At 50.2% G+C, this 18,212-nt stretch overlaps 1 protein-coding gene across 7 annotated transcripts in view; it reads right to left on the reverse strand.

The window, feature by feature from the left end:
- Window positions 1-18,212, reverse strand: part of FBXL19 (F-box and leucine rich repeat protein 19) — a 38,811-nt gene continuing 20,599 nt past the window's right edge. For all 7 annotated transcript variants that reach the window (XM_088654564.1, XM_060281777.2, XM_088654561.1 and 4 more), the window contains 4 exons: window positions 14,874-15,037; window positions 12,141-12,302; window positions 11,167-11,385; window positions 1-9,430 (listed from right to left, as the gene is read on the reverse strand). In XM_088654564.1, the coding sequence (XP_088510690.1) occupies window positions 9,207-9,430; window positions 11,167-11,385; window positions 12,141-12,302; window positions 14,874-15,037 (769 nt within the window). In that variant the 3' untranslated portion in view covers window positions 1-9,206. The remainder of the gene's footprint in view (window positions 9,431-11,166; window positions 11,386-12,140; window positions 12,303-14,873; window positions 15,038-18,212) is intronic.

An 18,212-nucleotide genomic window follows, 5' to 3' on the forward strand; every position in this document is an offset into this window, starting at 1 on the left:
TTAAGGAAGGCAGTCTGTAGAGGTCATGGCCAATTTTTAAACACAAACTCCTTACATTCCCAAACCTTGATTACATTTCTTATTTATTTCAAGGGAAACAACGATCTCTAGCAGACACAAGGAACAGATGCACACACACTTAACAGACAAAACAAATAACAGACAACATGTAACGTGAAAACATATATATACCATTCCTATTGTTTCTCAGTCCTAAATAAAGTTACCTAGCTATTTCACAGAGTTTCTCCTGAGCCCTAGCTATCTGGTTTCCTCCCCAGACCTTTGGTGCTCACTTTTCCCGTTTCTCTTTGGGGTGCTTCCAACCACTCTGCCATGTCCTGCCTAATCCCTGTTAGGCTACCCCTCCTGGCAACCTCCTACCTATCGTCACAATCTTGAGAAATAGGGGACCCTACTGGACGCCCACGCTTTGCGGTGCCAGATCAGGTACCCCCTTGGATAGAATTTTTCGCTCCGGAATACCCCCCTTGCTTTTGGAAGCGGGCTCACGCACGATACACGTGTTACGTGGCTCGACCAGTGCGGCTGGGGTAAAGACAGGACAGAAAAGGCTTCAGCCTGCTGGCTGAAGTGGTTGAAAAAGAGCCTTTGGTCCCTTGCTTTTGGACAGGGCCTTCCTGCCAGGGCGGCTGACCAAAGGACCCCCACTCTTTTCTGGAAAAGGGGGGGTGGAGAAGCAACAGAGATAGAGCTCAGAACTCCCCTTTCGAGTTGAGCACGGCACACGGTCCGGAGAGACAGGACAGAAAGCACGATAGATAAGAGGGCAGAGAATTCAGTTGCCAGGAGATACCACCCCGCTACCACCAGTGCACTGGGTTTTAACCTTATACTCACACACTCCTCCGTGTTGATCCTGGGGATGAAGAAGCTGGCCGGCCGGTTCTTGCCTTTGCTCCCTGGCTGGGTCCTTCGAGACTTGCAGATTACCGCCTGGAGGATGGCCGAGGGTCCAAAGGGGTCTTCCCAGGCAAAAGGGCCTGGTGCCGGCTGAAGATCTTGGGGCCCTCAGTCAGCCACACAGGAGAACCGCAAGTCCCTGTTCGGGCGCCAAATGTTAGGGCAAAATTCTGGGTGCGAGAATGCTCAGCCACCCAGCTCATCAGGCAAGGGCCTGTGGTCGTTGCGGAGTATAAAAGGAAGGAGTCCAGCCATGATCCGGAGCAAACAGCAAGGTTTATTACTGCGCAGCAGGTTCAATGCCAGACTGAACACTGTGAACAGGGCTGCAAGAACTTTTAAAACTTCCCACCACCATCCCATAATGCACATCGAAAGCATCATACATACATCACTTGTGACAGGGTAAAACGTCAGAAAAGGGGAAGGTGCAAGGGGCATTAGCATACAGGTAAACAGGAGGTAAGCAGGATTAGCATAAGGATGTCCCAGGACATTGTTAAGCAAGTACCAGTAAGTATCTGGGAAGGGATCCTTGAGTACCTGGTGGGGGGAAACAATGGGTCCAGTTGTGTGTATTGCCTCTGGCTTCGGAGGGTTGGGAATGGCAGGAGATGGTACCTGAATGGATTATGGATATGCAGAGGAGCACCACCCTGGCTACCTGACCTCTTGCTTAAGGGATTATGGCTGTTCCCTGCATCCCTGAGAGCCCTTGGCCAGAGTCGCAAAAAGGAGGTTTCATTTAGAAATAAAGATACACTGTATTCATTCATAAAGAAATATGGTTACATAGAGTCTCAGGCAACAGAGAAAGGGTAGGAAAGGGAGCCTTTATTACTCAGGGCTTGATCTTGAGGGGTTCGTGTTGGTGCGATACTAGAGTGGTGTTGTAGGATCAAATGGGGTCCCCTTGAGGGCATTAGTGCCAATCTTGATTCCCAAATGAAGCCTCGTTTGGGTGCCCCCCCCCTATAAAATTCCCTAACAAGATCCATCGAGGGTGTAACAAACAAAACTCCTTGAAGGGAAGGAATACGGAGCAGGGAGAGGATTCGAACCAGTGGAAGGAGAGAATCGATGCGGGGAAATCGGCCCTGTGTGCCACTGCCCAGCGGTGGTTGAAAGCCAGAACTGCGGGGAATCCAGCGGAGAAAAGGAATCTCTTTTCATCAATAGCCTTAGATGAAGAAGGTACCTGGCTAAAAGCTTCCAGGTCAGAACAAAGAAAAGACGAGGTTACCGTCAGACCATCTTCACACCCCTAGTCTTGTGCCCTGGAGTACGTCTATGGTAGAGCTGCCGTACGTCTGGCTCAACCTCCAACACCTTTCGGGGTGTCCTGGTTTTTTACTTTTTGAAACATGGTAACCCTAGCTATGGAGACCTGAGGGGGCCAAAAAATAATGCAGAACAGCATCAAGAAAGATGGGGTGAAACTCTGGTCCCATCAGGCTCACACACAACTTACTTTCTCCTTCCTATTTATCAAAAGTACCGTGGATTGGAACCGGGTCTTCTGGATTGTTTGCAGTTCCTTCTCCTTTTGTACCAGCCATAACGTTCACACCTTGTTCTCAACCATAACCAGTGCCTTCCCCCTTCAGCTGCGTAACAAACTCTTTTGGAGACGGGGTCTCAAACACATTGTTTGCGGTAAGACTTGGGGGTGGGTGGGAGAAGTTAGCTGGCCCACAAGGATAAAAAAGTAATAATTTCATTAGGATTTTCCTTTTGGGATCCTGATCAGCTGCTTGGGCCCTAGGCTCAAATATTTTATTTATGTATCCGAGTCATTTAATGGCAAAATAAATCCTGTCTGCAAAATAAACACGTGTTTTATATACCTATGCATCATAGGTTTATATAGGAATTTCTCGACCAGACACTCCTGTTTCAATAAAATGAATGGTTTTGCTTTATTGTGTATTTTAAAGATATTTCTGTTTTAATGTTTTCATAATGGGGTTTATACTGAAGCCTATTTTCGCATTAAGCTGTATATAAATCAATTAATTACATAAATAACAAGAACTAGTGTGGTTTGGCGGCTACAGCAACCTTTACCACCCTGCTGCCCTCCAGATGTATTGACCTGCAATTCCCAAAGGCTCTGGCCAGTACTGGGTTCGAATGCTGAATTAAATCCAAGCACATCTAAACTCTTGAAAGATCTACATCTTGAAAGATCTACATTGGCTCTCAGTACGTTTCCGAGCACAATTCAAAGTGTTGGTGCTGACCTTTAAAGCCCTAAATGGCCTCGGTCCAGTATACCTGAAGGAGCGTCTCCACCTCCATCATTCTGCCCGGATAGTGAGGTCCAGCACCGAGGGCCTTCTGGCGGTTCCCTCGTTGCGAGAAGCCAAGTTGCAGGGAACTAGGCAGAGGGCCTTCTTGGTGGTGGCGCCTGCCCTGTGGAACGCCCTCCCAACAGATGTCAAAGAGGAAAACGACTACCAGACTTTTAGAAGACATCTGAAGGCAGCCCTGTTCAGGGAGGCTTTTAATGTTTAATAGATTACTGTGTTTTATTTTTCTGTTGGAAGCCACCCAGAGTGGCTGGGGAAACCCAGCCAGATGGGCGGGGTATAAATAATAAATTATTATTATTATAATAAACTCAAATCTCCACTTAACCATGAAGATCAACGGGTGACCTTGGGAAATTTAAACTACCTGTGAACCCAAAGTACGCTCCTCACCCCCACCCCCGGAAGCTGCCCACTGCATCTTTCAATGAGTCTCAGTCCGAACTGTGCACCCTCCCCCTTTGAAACTTCCCAAGAGACTGAGCCAGAGCAGAATCGCCCTCAGTGTGGAGAGACCAGACAGAATTAGGATTCATCTACTAAAGGAAAAGAAATATTGTAGAGCATCTTGGGTGTTCTTTTGAGTCTCTCCGTGACATACTACAAATGCAGCAAGAGAGAGGTGAGGTGGTTGCATAGAGTGAACCACTTCAGGCTGCAGCCGTGGGTAATGCAATTTTTCTAATGTTCCTCGCATTAAATCAATCCCTGCAAGTAAAGAACTAGCATCTCAAGAAGGGAGCTCCTTTCCCTGCCAGTTTTTCTACTTGCAGAGAATTTTTTTTTAAAAAAATGAGTTCATTCAGAATTGCTACCCTCGACCTCCCGTCTCGTCTTGTACAGGCTTTTCTACCACCTAATTTTGCTGCAGGTGTAGAGACAAAGGCCTGTTGACCGTCAGGCAAGGGCACATTCACAACAACGACTCACACAGAAACACAACAGGTGAGCTCATCCGAAGTTCACAGTCACACACTCTAAAATGAAATAGTTTCTGATTCAAAGCTGAAAGGTGCCGCCAGTTTCAGTCCTGGAAAATGGCGTCTCAAGGTGTCAGATATGCATCCATCTATTAATTCAAATCCCCTTCTCTCCACTGACAATTCCCCCCCACTCCAAAAAACCCTAGAACATTTGGCCATTGGACCAACGCAAAATAAAAACAAATTAAAACTCTTTAATAAAAAAAACAAAAGGAGAGTTTATAAAAAAAATATTTCCAGAAACCATAAAACAGAACCCAATGAAAATAATAATAATAAAAATTAATTAAAAACCCCAACATTTTTTTATTCGCAACATTTCTTTCAGAAGGAAAATAAAACCAGGGGATGGGGGAAAATAATGAAAAACAGGCTTCTTAAGACCAAAACATACTTCCTTTTTTTGATTTTTTTTTTCAGTTTTTGTTTATATAGCAAACAGTTATTGTACAATAATAGAACCCCTGAAATTCAGATCGGAACCTGGTCTCGCGCCCGCCCCTCCCCGGCATCCCAAGGGTGGGGGGGTCTGGGACAGAGATGTGCAGGTCAAACATTGCGAAAGACACATTGCTCCAAAGTGGATTCTTTAAAGTTTTCGTGTTTTCTTTCTTTCTCTCCCACCTCCCCTCCCTGGGGCTTACGGTATCTTTGTCTCGGTGGATCCAGGTGAGGAGGAGGAGGAGGAGAAAAACCTGGGCGTGTGTGCGGTTTAAAAGTTGTAGCCAAAGATGGAGAAAATCGCCTGGAGGGGAGGAAACGAGGAGCTGGAATATAGCTTTGGTCCGCTAAAAACTGGGGAAAGGGGTTTCGTGTATGCAATTACGCCAGCGACCGGAAAATGTTCCATATTATACCTCTTGGGGGGCGGGGAGGGGGAATCCCTTGGAACATTTTGTGGGAGGCTACATCCGTGGGGTTTTTGTTTCATTTTGCAGGGGGGGTGATAGCAAATGCCCCCCCCCATATTCTTCTATCATTCCAGGAGCAAACCGTTTAGGCTTGAGAGACAGCTGCCTGTATATTAATGCTCATTTGCCTTTCAAGTGATTGTGGGTGGGAGAAAATATGGGTGGTTGGGGAGGGGGAGCAGAGGGGTGGGCTTATCACCTGCGGCCACCTCTCCCTGCCCAAAGGGAGCATTTTCGCCCCTCTCTGGGGTTCATTCAACTTCCCACCCCTCGCAGCCCCCCCCACCCAAAGCAGCAATCTGTAGCATAGTAGCGCACCCTTAGATGATAATTCTCGCTTTTCTCTCTCTCGCTTTCTTCACCGTTTCTTTTAAAACCTGAGGTATTTTTCTTTTCTTAGTTAAAACATCCATTAAAAACAAATATTTTCTTTTCTTTAAAAAAAACAAAAACAAAACCCTAAATGATATGTCTGAAAACAGCACCTCCGTCCCCCTTGCCCCCCTTGTTTTGGACAAGGGAAGCCGAGGGGTTGGGGTGGGGGGTCACCCCATGGCACAGGGAGTGTGACCCCCCCACTCCTTTTACATTAAGTGATTTGCCTCTCCCCATCCTCCACAATCCATAAAGCACACAGTGAAACCCAGACCCATAAATTTGCCCTTTCTTAGTGTACGGGTCTCCTTTGGTCGGAGGAGGAAATGAGGAGGAGGAAATGAGATCGAGGAGACAAGGAACAGAGCAAAGGCTGCTGTGGCGAGAGCAGGCCTCATTTGCACCAAGGAGGGTGTCGATTCAGAGCGGGGTGGGGGGTGGGGAGCCCTGGAATCAAGTACGCATTTATGCTGTGTCCAAAGGAAAGTTAGCGTTATTTTTTTGAGGATATTGGGGGGGGGGAGAGAGGACTGTTTGATCTTCTCCCTCCCCCCCCATAAATGCACAATACTGAGCTTCCCTTCCTTGCCCCACACTTGCCTCCGTGGTATCCTAGCCCCCCTCCCTCCCCACAGCTCCTCACCATCTTTAATACTCTCTCTTTTTGTTTTAGGAGCTTCTAAGAGGCGACTATGGAAGGAGGGAAAAGAAGGGAGCAGGGCAAGGGAGAAAGTAAGATACCTTGGCCCTCTTTGGCTAATCAAGTGAGAGGGAAGGATTTTAATAATAACAAAAAACAAAACAAAACAAAACAAAAACCCACCATGGACAAATGAAAAGTTTAAAAAAGCAACGACGAAAACCGATTTTCTTAAAACAATATAAAAAGCACCCAACAGAACCTTAAAAACAAAACAAAAAAAACACCAAAAACCTCGCCTCCGATTCCACAACCTATCGCTGCGTGTGTGTTTTTTTTCAAGTAATGCTTTAGTAATAAATGAACGTTCAAGTATATATTAACAAAAAACAAAAAAGAAGTAGTTATGGTTACCGATTTGACAAAAATAAAATAAAATAAGAAAAACCACCACCCAACCCAGTCTCAAGCCATTTCTCCTCTTCTTCCCCATTTGATGGCGGCATCCTCCGGGGACCCAGGTGGAGGTGGAGGGGAAGGGGGCCAAGGAAGAGAAGGGGCTCCGGGAAATCTTTGTAACAAGAAAGTTGGGTTGGGGGGCAGCAGCGGCAGGGAGGTCCCCCCCCCAGCTGTGGGAATCCGGGTGACCTGTGATGATGCCCCCTGCTGACGACTGACCGTCTCTCCCTCCCGAAACCTAGCCGAGTCCCATCCCCGTTGGAGGAAACCTAAAGAAGCAAAAATGGCTCAGTGAGCAGAGCTGGGCACCTTGGACGGCTGCACCAGCCTCCCTTGCCGGGTCGGGCCAGCATGGCAGAAGGGAAGAAGAGCTCCGTTATCCGCATCAATCCCACCTCCGCCACAGAAGGAGCCAAGAAATGGCCGGCAAACAGGCACGTCTTCGGTCCGGAACATTCTTTTTCGTGCCTTTTTCTACAGTATTTCCACCACCACCACCACCCTCCTCCTCCTCCTGCCACCACGCTCTTTAAAAACGGGAAAGAACGACCGCGGGGTGGGAAGAGAACGCAGCCGAGGTGGGGAGGGGGAAACGTGTGTGTTCAAGTTTGACAACTCCGCGGCGGAGGAGGGCGACCAGAATTAAGACAAGGCTACCCAAGCCCAACATGCGTGGTGCTGTGGGAAAGAAAACGCAGCTCTCTGCTCCCCCCCCCTTAAAAGTGGTTATTAAAGCTTATGGACCAAGGAAGGAAAGTGGGGTGGGGGTTGGACAAGGGTTGGAGGGGCTGGCAGAGAAGGAGGGTCAGGCCAGATAGCGGCATCTCCTCTCCCGGGAGGGGTTTTCAAAAGTAAAAATCAAGCACAGCAAGACAGCAGACTCAAGCTGTTCATCTTGCTTGCCCCCCACCCCCACCCCCAGGGGCTGACCCAGACACACATTACTGGCCGAGAGTTGGGGGGGGGGCAGATAGAGAGGAAGGAGCATGACTTCCGAGTTGGAAATGCTGCTGGAGTGGAATGGTAGATGGAGGTGCCAGGATGGGATGGAAGAGGAATACACAAGGGGGGTGGCAGCAGGCAGGGCTGTTTGGATTAACAGGTATATGGGCTTGGTGTGTGTGTGTGTGGTTCACCTTTTTACGGTGCTCCTGGTATCAACACCCCCAAAGTTGTCTGACTCTTGAGGGGGAGGGAGCACGCTCGTGTTAATTTCACAACGCAGCTTCTCCAACATTACCTTCGCGGTACGGAACGGTGTCCCGAGAGGGAGGCCTTAGGAGCTGTGCTATACATACAGAGGGCAGCAGAAGAGGCGCCGTGCCTGCTGCGCACATGGGAAGGGCTGTGGCGTTTTCAAGGCGCTTCCTCCTTACGAGCTCCTTGCATGCGCACGGGGCAGCACCGAGAGATAAAGGACGTTTCGTGTCACACTTGGCCCCGCGTGCTCCTTTGCGGCGTTTCGATGTGGGTTTCCGCACAGGGACGCACAAGGTGGATCTGAAGCGTTTTTGGGGAGGATATCCCAAGCTTCTGAATCTCTGCCCGGTCTACCAGTGACCTGGGGTGGCGGCTGGGGACTAAAGACGGGGAGGCAAGTGTTGCGGGACGGAGTCTCTCTCCACGCACACAGCTTGTGCGTGCATGCGTGTATGTCGATTGTGTGTGCGTGTGTAAACAATACAGCAGCGGAGACAGCATGCGTACGGATTGCCATGTGCGCACATGGGAGGGTGGGGGCGTGTTATCGTTTTGGCTTCCAGGGCCAGGAACATGGGGTCCGGATTTGGGCCACGGGAGACCGCCTGCACATTCAGCCCCCGCACATGTGTGGCGACCCACAGCCTGTGCCCTCCCCAATGGAAGTGGGGCGGACGGAATTTCAGTGGGTGTGTAGTGAGGGGGTGGGTGGGAGGGATCTAAGTATCAGCTGCCTGGCTCCCCTGCCCCACCCCTTTGAAAAACCACACTGAAAAAAATGAGTGCTTGGGGAGGGAGGGGGGGAAGGCAGGCAGGCAGGCACGCGCACTTTCAAAATCATAAAGGCAGCATGTGGGGAGGTGGGGGGTGGAGGAGGTTGGAGTGCACATATGCATCAGGGAGCGGGGCTGGAGTGAGAAAAATAACCTGACACCATAAAATAAGCTGCCTTCCTCCTGAGCCAGCATTTCAAGGCTGTGTGTCAACCCCCCTCACCCCCGAGAGAAAGAGAAAATGGTACCGACTGCGGCACAGACAGGTTGGGGTTTGGGGGGGGGAGGACGACGCAGTGCATGATGGGAGGAGGAGGAATACGCCTTTTCCCAGCATTGTAAAGCAACAAGGCTACCCCAGGCCCCACTTACTCCGTGGCTCTGTCCTGGAACGAGGGGGGAATGGAGCAAGAGGCGGCCGACCCCCACCCTGGCAGGGGTGGGGAGTGGGGTGGGGTGGGGGGAGCACAACCCTCCACCCTCTTCTTTAGCTGCGCACATCGAGGGGGTGGAGACGCCACTCCGGTTCAGTGCATGGCTTTAAGTAAAAAGGTTCTCTCAGAGTCCGCGTCCGGTTTGTCCGACTGGCGAGGCAGAGTCTCCCTTGCGCCTCCACCCCAGGGCGGGTATTAGCTGTCCTTCAGCAGCAATTTCTCCTCGGAGCAACGGAAAGGAGGCCCGGGAGGTGCCGGGCCGGGGGCCGGGGGGGCGGAGGTGCTGTTGGAGACAGAGTCCTCGGCAAAGCGGGCGCAGGCCTCGGGCGTGACGTGGTGGCAGGTGCGCAGGTCGATGCGGGAGAGGCGCGGGCAGCGGCGGAAAAGGGGCAGACACTGATCCGTCAGCCGGTTGCACCCTGCGGAGGGGGAGGGAGGGTAGGGAAAGGGGGAACAGGCAGATGAAAAGTCAGGAATAAAGGTTTTGCTTCAGAACCCCCCTGGTGTGGGGAAAGCAGGTGCATTCTCAAAGGAACAGGGAAGATTACTATCTCAGCATGGAGAAGCAAACCATAGGCTAAATTTGCAGTGCACTAGAATCCAGAGAAATTGAAATTGAGGACGCAAAAAAATCAGAAAGGTCTCGGGGATGGAGTTTTTCAAGCCAAAGTCCCACCGAACATGCCTGTGGCATGTAAGTTTTTTTTAAAAAAAGGTGGCATGCATAGGAAATATCTAAGTTCACTTATTCTAAGGGGTGGAAGGCATATTTTCACTACAGTGGTACCTTGGTTTACGAACACCTCGGCTTACGAAATTTCGGTTTACGAACCATCGAAACCCGGAAGTAAGTAGCCCGAGCTTTCCAAGGCCTATGGAGGCTTCCACGGAGGCATCGGAGCGTCCGCGACTGGGACGCAGCCACAGAAGCGCTCCGATGCCTTCACGGAGGCAAACTGTGTGGTTGGAGCCCTTCCCCGACGCAAGTGCCTTGTGCTGCGGCCGCGTCTCATTCAAAGCGGCTGAAAACAGCGCGGGTGGGGGGGTCCCTTTGGAAGCGCTTACCTCGCGCATAGAAAACAGCGGTGAGAGGCTTGGCGAGTCATTTCGCTGCACGGCGGTGGCGCTCGCAGCTCTCCTTCCCTCTCTACGTGGTGCCGGCCGGGCGACCTTTCTCCTCCTCAGAGCAGCCGCCGCCACCACCAGGCGCCAGGACTGGCTGGGGTGGCTCGCGGTGCGCCTGGCTCTGGTTGGAGCGGCGGCGGCTTCTCTCAACCCCGAGCCTCTCCACTCTGCAGGGGCGCAACGGTGAAGGCCCGGCCTTGCTTCTCTTGACCCCTCTGCGAGGCCGGGCCTTCACCGTCGCAGGAAAGTTTGCTTCGGTTTATGAACACTTCGGTTTATGAACAGACTTCTGGAACCAATTGTGTTCATAAACCGAGGTACCACTGTATATATTTTACAGGCTGAATAGTAATTTCATCGGCTGAGGAAACTATGGGAACTGGTCTCTCTAATTAGATTCTCAGCATAGAATTAACATACATTCCCAGGATTTGGGGGGATGGCTGGGAGCCATGATAGTTTAAAAAGTTGAGATGAGAAATAGTCATTCTTGTCTCTTTCCTGAGCCACACTTGGAAGTTCTGAGGCTGTGCTTGGGACTAGGTGGAGGTAACAATAAAAATTACATCTGTTGTTGTTGTTGACACCCATTCCCTGCAACATTCAGATGTGGCCAGGGAAAGAGAAGGGGGCAGACGACTGAGGCTTGCATAGGCAGTACAAGACCCAAAAGGGGTCAGTAGGGATGTCCTAAGTGGGAGACCTACGATAAGACTTGCCTAAAGAGCAGGAAAGGATTGGTACCAGAGCAACCAGGAGAGAGTCAACATGGTGTAGTGAGTGTCAGACTATGGCCTGGGAGAGACCAGGGTTCAAATCCCCACCCGCCAACAAAGCTGACCTTATGATAGTCTGCCTAACCAGCCTCGCAGGGCTGTTCTGAGAATCAAAATGGGCTGGGGGAGAACCACGTTTGCCACCTTGAGCTCTTTGGAGGAAAGGTGGAATATAAATGCGACAAACCCAAATTAGTAAGAGAGAAGATTGAGGAACGGCATTCGGGGAGAGGAAGGAAATCCCCGACACTCACCGGCGAGGTTGAGCTCGGCAAGAGTCTCTCGGAGTGGGGAGTTAGCAGCAGTCAGCAGGTTAACAGACTGGTCGCCCACGTGGTTGCAGTGGCTCAGGTCCAGTTTGGCAAGCTGGGGCGTGTGCCGGATCACCAAGCGCAGCGAGGAGTCCGTGATGTCCAGCCCAGAGAGCCGCAGCTCGGAAACATTCTGGAGCCGACCCCGACTGTCGTTCTGGCCTGGCGGTTGCAGGGGGAAGGAAGCAGACGAGTTAGGCGGGGCAGCCGGGCCAGAGGGCGCAACCCCCTTCGGAGGCGGCCGGCTCAAGCTGCTGTTAAAGGGCAGCAGTTTGAGGTTTGTTCAATGGCATTTGCAGATTTTGTATCCGAGGAGGCCCTCCGGAAGCTGCTGCACTCCAACTCCCACCGGCTGAGCCAATGGCAAGGGTTGATGGGAGTTGTAGTCCAGTTTTGAGAGGGCGTCGCCTTGGCTGCCCCGGAAACAGAAGCTCCCCCAAGAAATAAGGCAATGGACTTGACGGTATAGTATATTTTTAAAAATGAAGAAATAAGATTCCATGAGCAAGGGACCCACTTTTACAAATCAGGTCAGTAATATACAGTGGTGCCTCGACTTACGAAGGCGATCCGTTCCGTGATGCTCTTCGTAAGTGGAGGTCTTCGGTTGTCGAAGCGCCCGCTGTGCGCATGCACAAAGCGCAATTACGCGCTTCTGCGCCGGACACACACGCGGTGAAAAGACTTCCAGGGTTGTCGACTTTGTAAGTCGAAACCTTCAGAAGTCGAGGCATTCGTATGTCGCGGTACCACTGTACAGTTAATGATGTCTAATGTCCCGGAAGTATTTTGCAGGGAGAGGAGGGAACACAATCCATTTTTCATGCCTGTAGTTTGATGAAGGAACGGAACAGTCTGCTGCAGGCCCTTCCCCAAAGTGCCTCTCCACCCCCACCCCACTGCGCGCCCCGTTTTACCCGGCTTGGCATCTGGGACAGGCAACAGCAGTTCGCGGAGGTGAGAGTCCTTGACGTCCTCGATCCAGCGCAAATCCAGGAGCCGCAGGGAGGGGAAGTTGGCTGTGCTGAGCGCCGACACAGAGCACCAAGAGCAGCCTGTCAGGATGAGTTCCTTGAGGCCTGGGGAGGGGGGGGGATGAGGAGATGACACTTTGCCACTGAGGTTCTCCTCCGCACCCTGAAATGGTCCTCCCCCCACTTCCTTTGAGAAGTTACGAGTGCTGCCTCGCAGCTCAGTGTCTCCCCCACTAAAAAAATATACCCAGGCCAATTCCCTCGCACCCACCGTTGAGAGGGCAGGAAGCCTGGAGGCAAAGGACTGTGGGGGGCACTGGCTTGTGCATCCCGAGAGAGCAGAGGCTGGAGCGTAGGAGACTTGCACCTCTGTGTGGAATTGTTCCTGGGCCGTGACCCTGGTTCCCCATCTCCTCCAACTGCTGCCTACCCAACCAAACCACCTCCTGCTTCAAGGCAGAGCGGCTCACTGAAGTGGGACACCTGTGGCTGGGCTGTTCTACGTGAGACTCTGAGGGGGGAGGGAGAGGGTTGGCTCTCCCGATTCAATGCTCCTCTCCAGAAGCAGGATTTTTTTTCCCCTGGGGCGCATGTTTGCAAAGTAATATGCTGAAAGAGGAAGCAGGCTTGTTTCTCATTTTGAAAAGGCAGGGAAATATTTTGTCTTGTATCGCAGGTTCTTCAAATGTTAGAAACTTACTCTTTAAAAAAGAATTGTAAAAAAAACCCAGGGATTTGACACCATGGTTCATTCCAGGGTGTGGGGACTCCCCCTACCCCATCCAGTGGGTGCCTTTGCTCAAAACAAAGTCCACTTGGGCAGGAATGAAGGTGTCAAGGAGAAGATTAAGAATGAAGCCCTTTCCTGGTCATGCAGTTTTTCCTTTTATATACATATACATATACAATTTTGATTTATGCATTTTCCAGTTGTTGTTTTTCACATACATTTGTCATCTTATCCTGTTCCTATACAGACTTCCCAACCTATCCTTCATTGACATCCTGGTTCAAACTCTTTGGTTCGCTGCCTCGCTGTTATTTCTCCACCCTATCTCATCCCTTCGATTTGTTTATCTTGTCCACTGCTGATCGCATATTCATTCCCACTTGTAGGTTGAGCTTAATGCCATCTCTTTTTAAATATTCCCCGAAATATTCCCACTCGCTTCTTAGCTTCTTTTCATCCCAATTTCATGGCCATACAGGTTTTCCATGCAGAAAGATTGGTTGTTGTTTTTCTGTTGCGTGGGGAGGGACCACTCCATAAAGTGAGGTCCCGCCTCTATCGGAAGTGTCTGCCCCAGAGGTCGAGGGACACCCTGATCAACCAGGCCGCCCTCCCAAGACATTGCCAAGGAAACCAAGGCCGAAGGCAGAAAATGCCACCTGGACAACCCTGTCGCCATGGGGATGTATTGAATCCCAATGCCAAGCACGGATATCATTTTGACTGTGATAATTTTTGTAAGGTGCCTTGAAAGCTGAAAGTCACATGCAAAACCCTGACAACTCAAGTCTACTTCTGGCTGGGCTTATTTTCTCAATGGCTTTGCTGAGCCCCAGAGATTTAGTGACAGGGAGGCACTTCGTGTGTCCCCTACATGAGAGGTTGGCAACACGAGAACGGGCCCTTTCTGTGGTAGCTCCCCAATTGTGGAATGCTCTTCCCAGGGAGGTTTGCCTTGCCTTTTAGGTGCCAGGCGAAAACTTTTCTTTATAACCAGGCCTTTGGCTGATCGAACATTCTATGGCCTTTTAAATGTGCTTGTGGGAGGAGGGCGTTATTGGTTTGTTTTTGTTTATGTATTATGTATTTCCTATTCTCATTTTGGTTTGTTTGGGGTTTTTTTTGTTTTGTTTGTGAACTGTCCTGGGATGGATGGATGGATGGATACATACATACATACATACATACATACATACATACATACCACACCCATCTGGCTGGGTTTCCCCAGCCACTCTGGGTGGCTCCCAACAGAATATTAAAAACACAATAAAACATCAAACTTCCCTAAACAGGACTGCTTTCAGATGTCTTCTAAAAGTCAGATTGTTGTTTTTCCCCTTGACATCTGATGGGAGGGCGTTCCACAGGATGGGCACCACTACTGAGAAGCCCCTCTGCCTGGTTCCCTGCAATTATTTAATAAATAATAATAATGGAATCATAGAGTTGGAAGGGACCCCGAGGATCATCTCGTCCCAACTCCTTGCGATGCAGGCATATGCAAGCTGTCCCTTATGGGGATCGAACCTGCAACCTTGGCGTTATCAGCACCACGCTCTAACCAACTGAGTTACTTATTCAGATAACAACAGTAACTGGAATATCTGAAGACCAGGGCAGGGTGTACAGGTCTGTAAACACTTTTGCTCTTTCAAGAGCCTCTGGCTGCTGGGAAACAGAAGCTGAAAGAGACGCTCCCTCTGAGCCACAACATCCAGCCGCTGCATCAGGCTGGGGTGATTTCCGCCAAGACCTGCCATGGCCCAGAGATCCAGCAGCAGCATTGCAATTGGGCTGTGTGCTCATATAGCCACTTTTGCCGCTCACTAGCAACCACTACCTAACTTTAAATCATTGTGCGCCTCCTTGAGACTTTTCATTAGCAAAGGGGGTGTAAGTGCTCCAAATTCAACTCCACTCCCCCCAAAAAACACCCACAATACCTTGCAACCTGTTGAGAAGCCACATTAGCTGCTTCTTGGAGATGTTGGTCCAGCTAAGGTCAAGGCTGGCCGGCTGCCGGCGGATGATGCCGCTCAGCATGGAGGGAGTGATGGATTTCCGACGGCTCAGGTCAATGTGCGTCCATAGCCGCTTGTCACAGCACCTGGGGTGAGGGGAAGAGCGGCAGAAGAGGAGAACTCAGCCCAGGAGATGGTGGGGGTGCAAAAACACATCTGTGTGTGATCGTTCATTAACAGGGCTAAAAGGTTTAGAATTGGTGGGTTGGTCCACGATTATTTTTTTAAAAAAAGGTAAAGGACCCCTGGATGCTTAAGACCAGTCAAAGGTGACTATGGGGTTGTGGTGCTCATCTCGCTTTCAGGCCTAGTGTTTGTCCGCAGACAGCTTTCTGGGTTCTGTGGCCAGCATGACTAAACTGCTTCTGGCACAACGGAACACCATGACGGAAACCAGAGCGCAGGGAAAGGCCATTTACCTGCCCGCAGCAATGGTACCTATTTATCTACTTGCACTGGCGTGCTTTCGAAATGCTAGGTTGCCAGAAGCTGGGACAGAGCAACGGGAGCTCACCCCATCACAGGGATTTAAACTGCCAACCTTCCTATCAGCAAGCCCAAGAGGCTTAGTGGTTTAGACCACAGCGCCACCCGCATCCAGGATTGTACTTAATGCAGGAGGAGTCACAGTACCCAACCAGGTGCCTACAGGAAGGCGGAAGGCAGGACCCGAGTGCCGCAGCAACTCTTCCCAATTGGGATTCCCAGTAATTTGACATTCAGACGAACACTAATGGTAACTTGGCTAGTAGTCACAGGCGACCAAAAATTCAGTGGGCTGGTGGAGGTGAAGGGGCAAATCTTTCCCTTCCTTCCTAAGGACGTTTGGGTTTCTGTCTTCTGCGGAGGAAGAGAAGCCTCTCTCTCTCAGCTCTGCCATCCTGTTTGGTAGAGGGTGATATTTAAAGCTACTATCCTGCCTTTGTGCATTGTCTGTGAAGAAAATGGTTTTTCTCTTCTGCATCCAGCATGGAAACACAGAAGACCAGCCTCTTAGCTGGCTAGCAAAAAAACCCACTGCAGGCTATTAAGGGGGGGGGGCTCATTCACAAGATATGTGGAAGGTCCACAGGGTCTTCATTCCTGAGCTAAAGCTTTCATTCATTTGCTTCCAAACTGTGCCTCAGAAGCAGGATAGCCGCACAATTAAAAAAAATCTTAAGTCAATCCAATGAGTTTTTAACTGACCAGTCATATCAAGTCAATTGCCTACATCTGCCTGCAACGACGCGAAGGGGGAAAAACCCAGTTCTGGAGGAGGAAAGGCATCCTTCCATTGGTCTTTGATGGTGAACACATCTTTCACAAGAAACACTGTGCAAAAAGAGCCTTCTGCCTCCTGCCTAGAGTGAGAGTGAATATTGCATCTGCCACTTGTTGCTTTCATAACCGCATTAGGAAAAAACAACTTAAAACAATTCTGTGTTGCTCAGTTAAATGGAAGTGCCTTTATTGGTCTGTAATCAATCGACCCTGAACTGATCAAAGGTTGCAGCTCGACCCAGAAGTTGCCAGGAGAGGCGGGGCTCCTCAATGAGAACCATCAGAAATGGCAGACTAGCTTTCCAGAAGACCTCCCCAATACAAACTTCCCCTCTGTGGTGTAAAATCCTTGGATATCTTTGCTAATATTTCTTTCTTTCTGTCTTAAACCCAAAGTCTCCTAAAGGCATGATTCCCAAACCTGGTTGCTAGAGATCCTTTTAACTAGAGATGCTTGGAGTTCAACAGCTGGACCCTCTGTGTGCCAAGGACAAGCTGCAACCGCAAGTTATGCCAACACGACTCTTGAGAAGTCAAAAGGGAGCATCACATTCTGCGCTAAGGCAATGCTCTTTTATACACCTGAATGCTCCCACCCCACCCCTTTTCCTCCACCCCCATAGCCCTGATAGGTTTCGCATGGGCTGGGCATGGGCAGGTGTTTCCTATCCATCGGAAAGTGAAACTAGGAAGGTGGAAGTTGTTGTTGTTGTTGTTTTAAAAAGGAAGTGTTTGGGGCTTTTTAAGCCCACTTTTAGGTTCTGACTGCTACATAGCTAAAGACCCCATGTTCAGACAGAAGAGGTCTGCCACGTAGAAGGAGCCGCTCCATTTGCCTGCGCACAGCAGGACAACATGCAAGACGGTGGGAATTTTCTGTAATGGCACGAAGAAAACACCTGCCTGCCACCAATCCACATGGCAAGCCGCTGCTGGCAAATGACACCAAATCAGGTGAAGATGGCAAGCACAGGGAGGAAAGTGGCAAGTGTCCTTGGCGTTTGAGTTTTGAACCCCTCCTGTGCAAGACTGTTCTGCCTTCCCACCCCTGACTCCTGTTTCTTACTACTGGCTTTGCAAAAAATGGATGATAATAATAATATTATTGGCATAGATATGCATAGAAGCCTTGAAGATGAAGAGGGGTTGAAATCAGAAGGATAAGGCAATTTCTTAAACCCCCGAAGCCTTCATTATCACGTACAGAGAAACCTCAAGTGCGTATTACTGCGTTTGTTCTGATTTCTGCCTCGTTGACCTTGGCCTCTCCCTTCCCACAGTTGAAATTTGCAAAGATCAAGCTCATCTTTTGCTGCTTGCCTTGCTTTTATAAAGCATGCCCAGGCTGGTGGGAACTGCTCAAAAGCACCATGTCCAGCAAGGACGCTCTGCCTATCTAGGGGGAGAGGACTTCCCAGCATTCCTTGAGACCAGCGAGATCCTGGGTCATATCTGACCTTGGCCTGGTCGCTCTCGTGAGGGCGACAGTAGAGGGAGGAAGAGAAATGATACCAGCCACCCTGAGCTCCTTGGATATTAGAGCTCCTTAGGATACTGAGCAAATAAATAAAAACCGTGAGCGTAACCCAGGAAACAAGGAGCACACATGTGAAGAGACTGGCCTCTGCACCTGGGAACCTGCCTGCCATAAAGTCGGACTACTGTGCTTGTCTAGCTCAGTACTGGCAACACTGACTGGCAGCAGCTGTCCAGGATTTCAAGCAAGGGACGTCTCCCTGAGAGCCCCCCTTGGTGTTACCCCATGTGCGTGGTCACCATTCAATCCCGTGCCATGCACAGTTCAGTGCAAGGAGAAATAAGCCTACCACTCCTGACTTGGGCAGCTCTTGCCAAGAGAAATCCCACGCGTGAGCTCAAGCAGAAAATCTCCATCAGAACATTACAAGGGTCCCTGAGGCAGACCAGTCTTCCCTCCAGACACAGCAGTCCCCATTAGGGCTGGGCGATATATCGATACATCGGACAAAACCGGTTTTG

This window comes from Zootoca vivipara, chromosome 12 (assembly GCF_965207765.1).
Source record: "Zootoca vivipara chromosome 12, rZooViv2.hap1.1, whole genome shotgun sequence".
NCBI classification, from domain to species: Eukaryota; Metazoa; Chordata; class Lepidosauria; order Squamata; family Lacertidae; genus Zootoca; species Zootoca vivipara.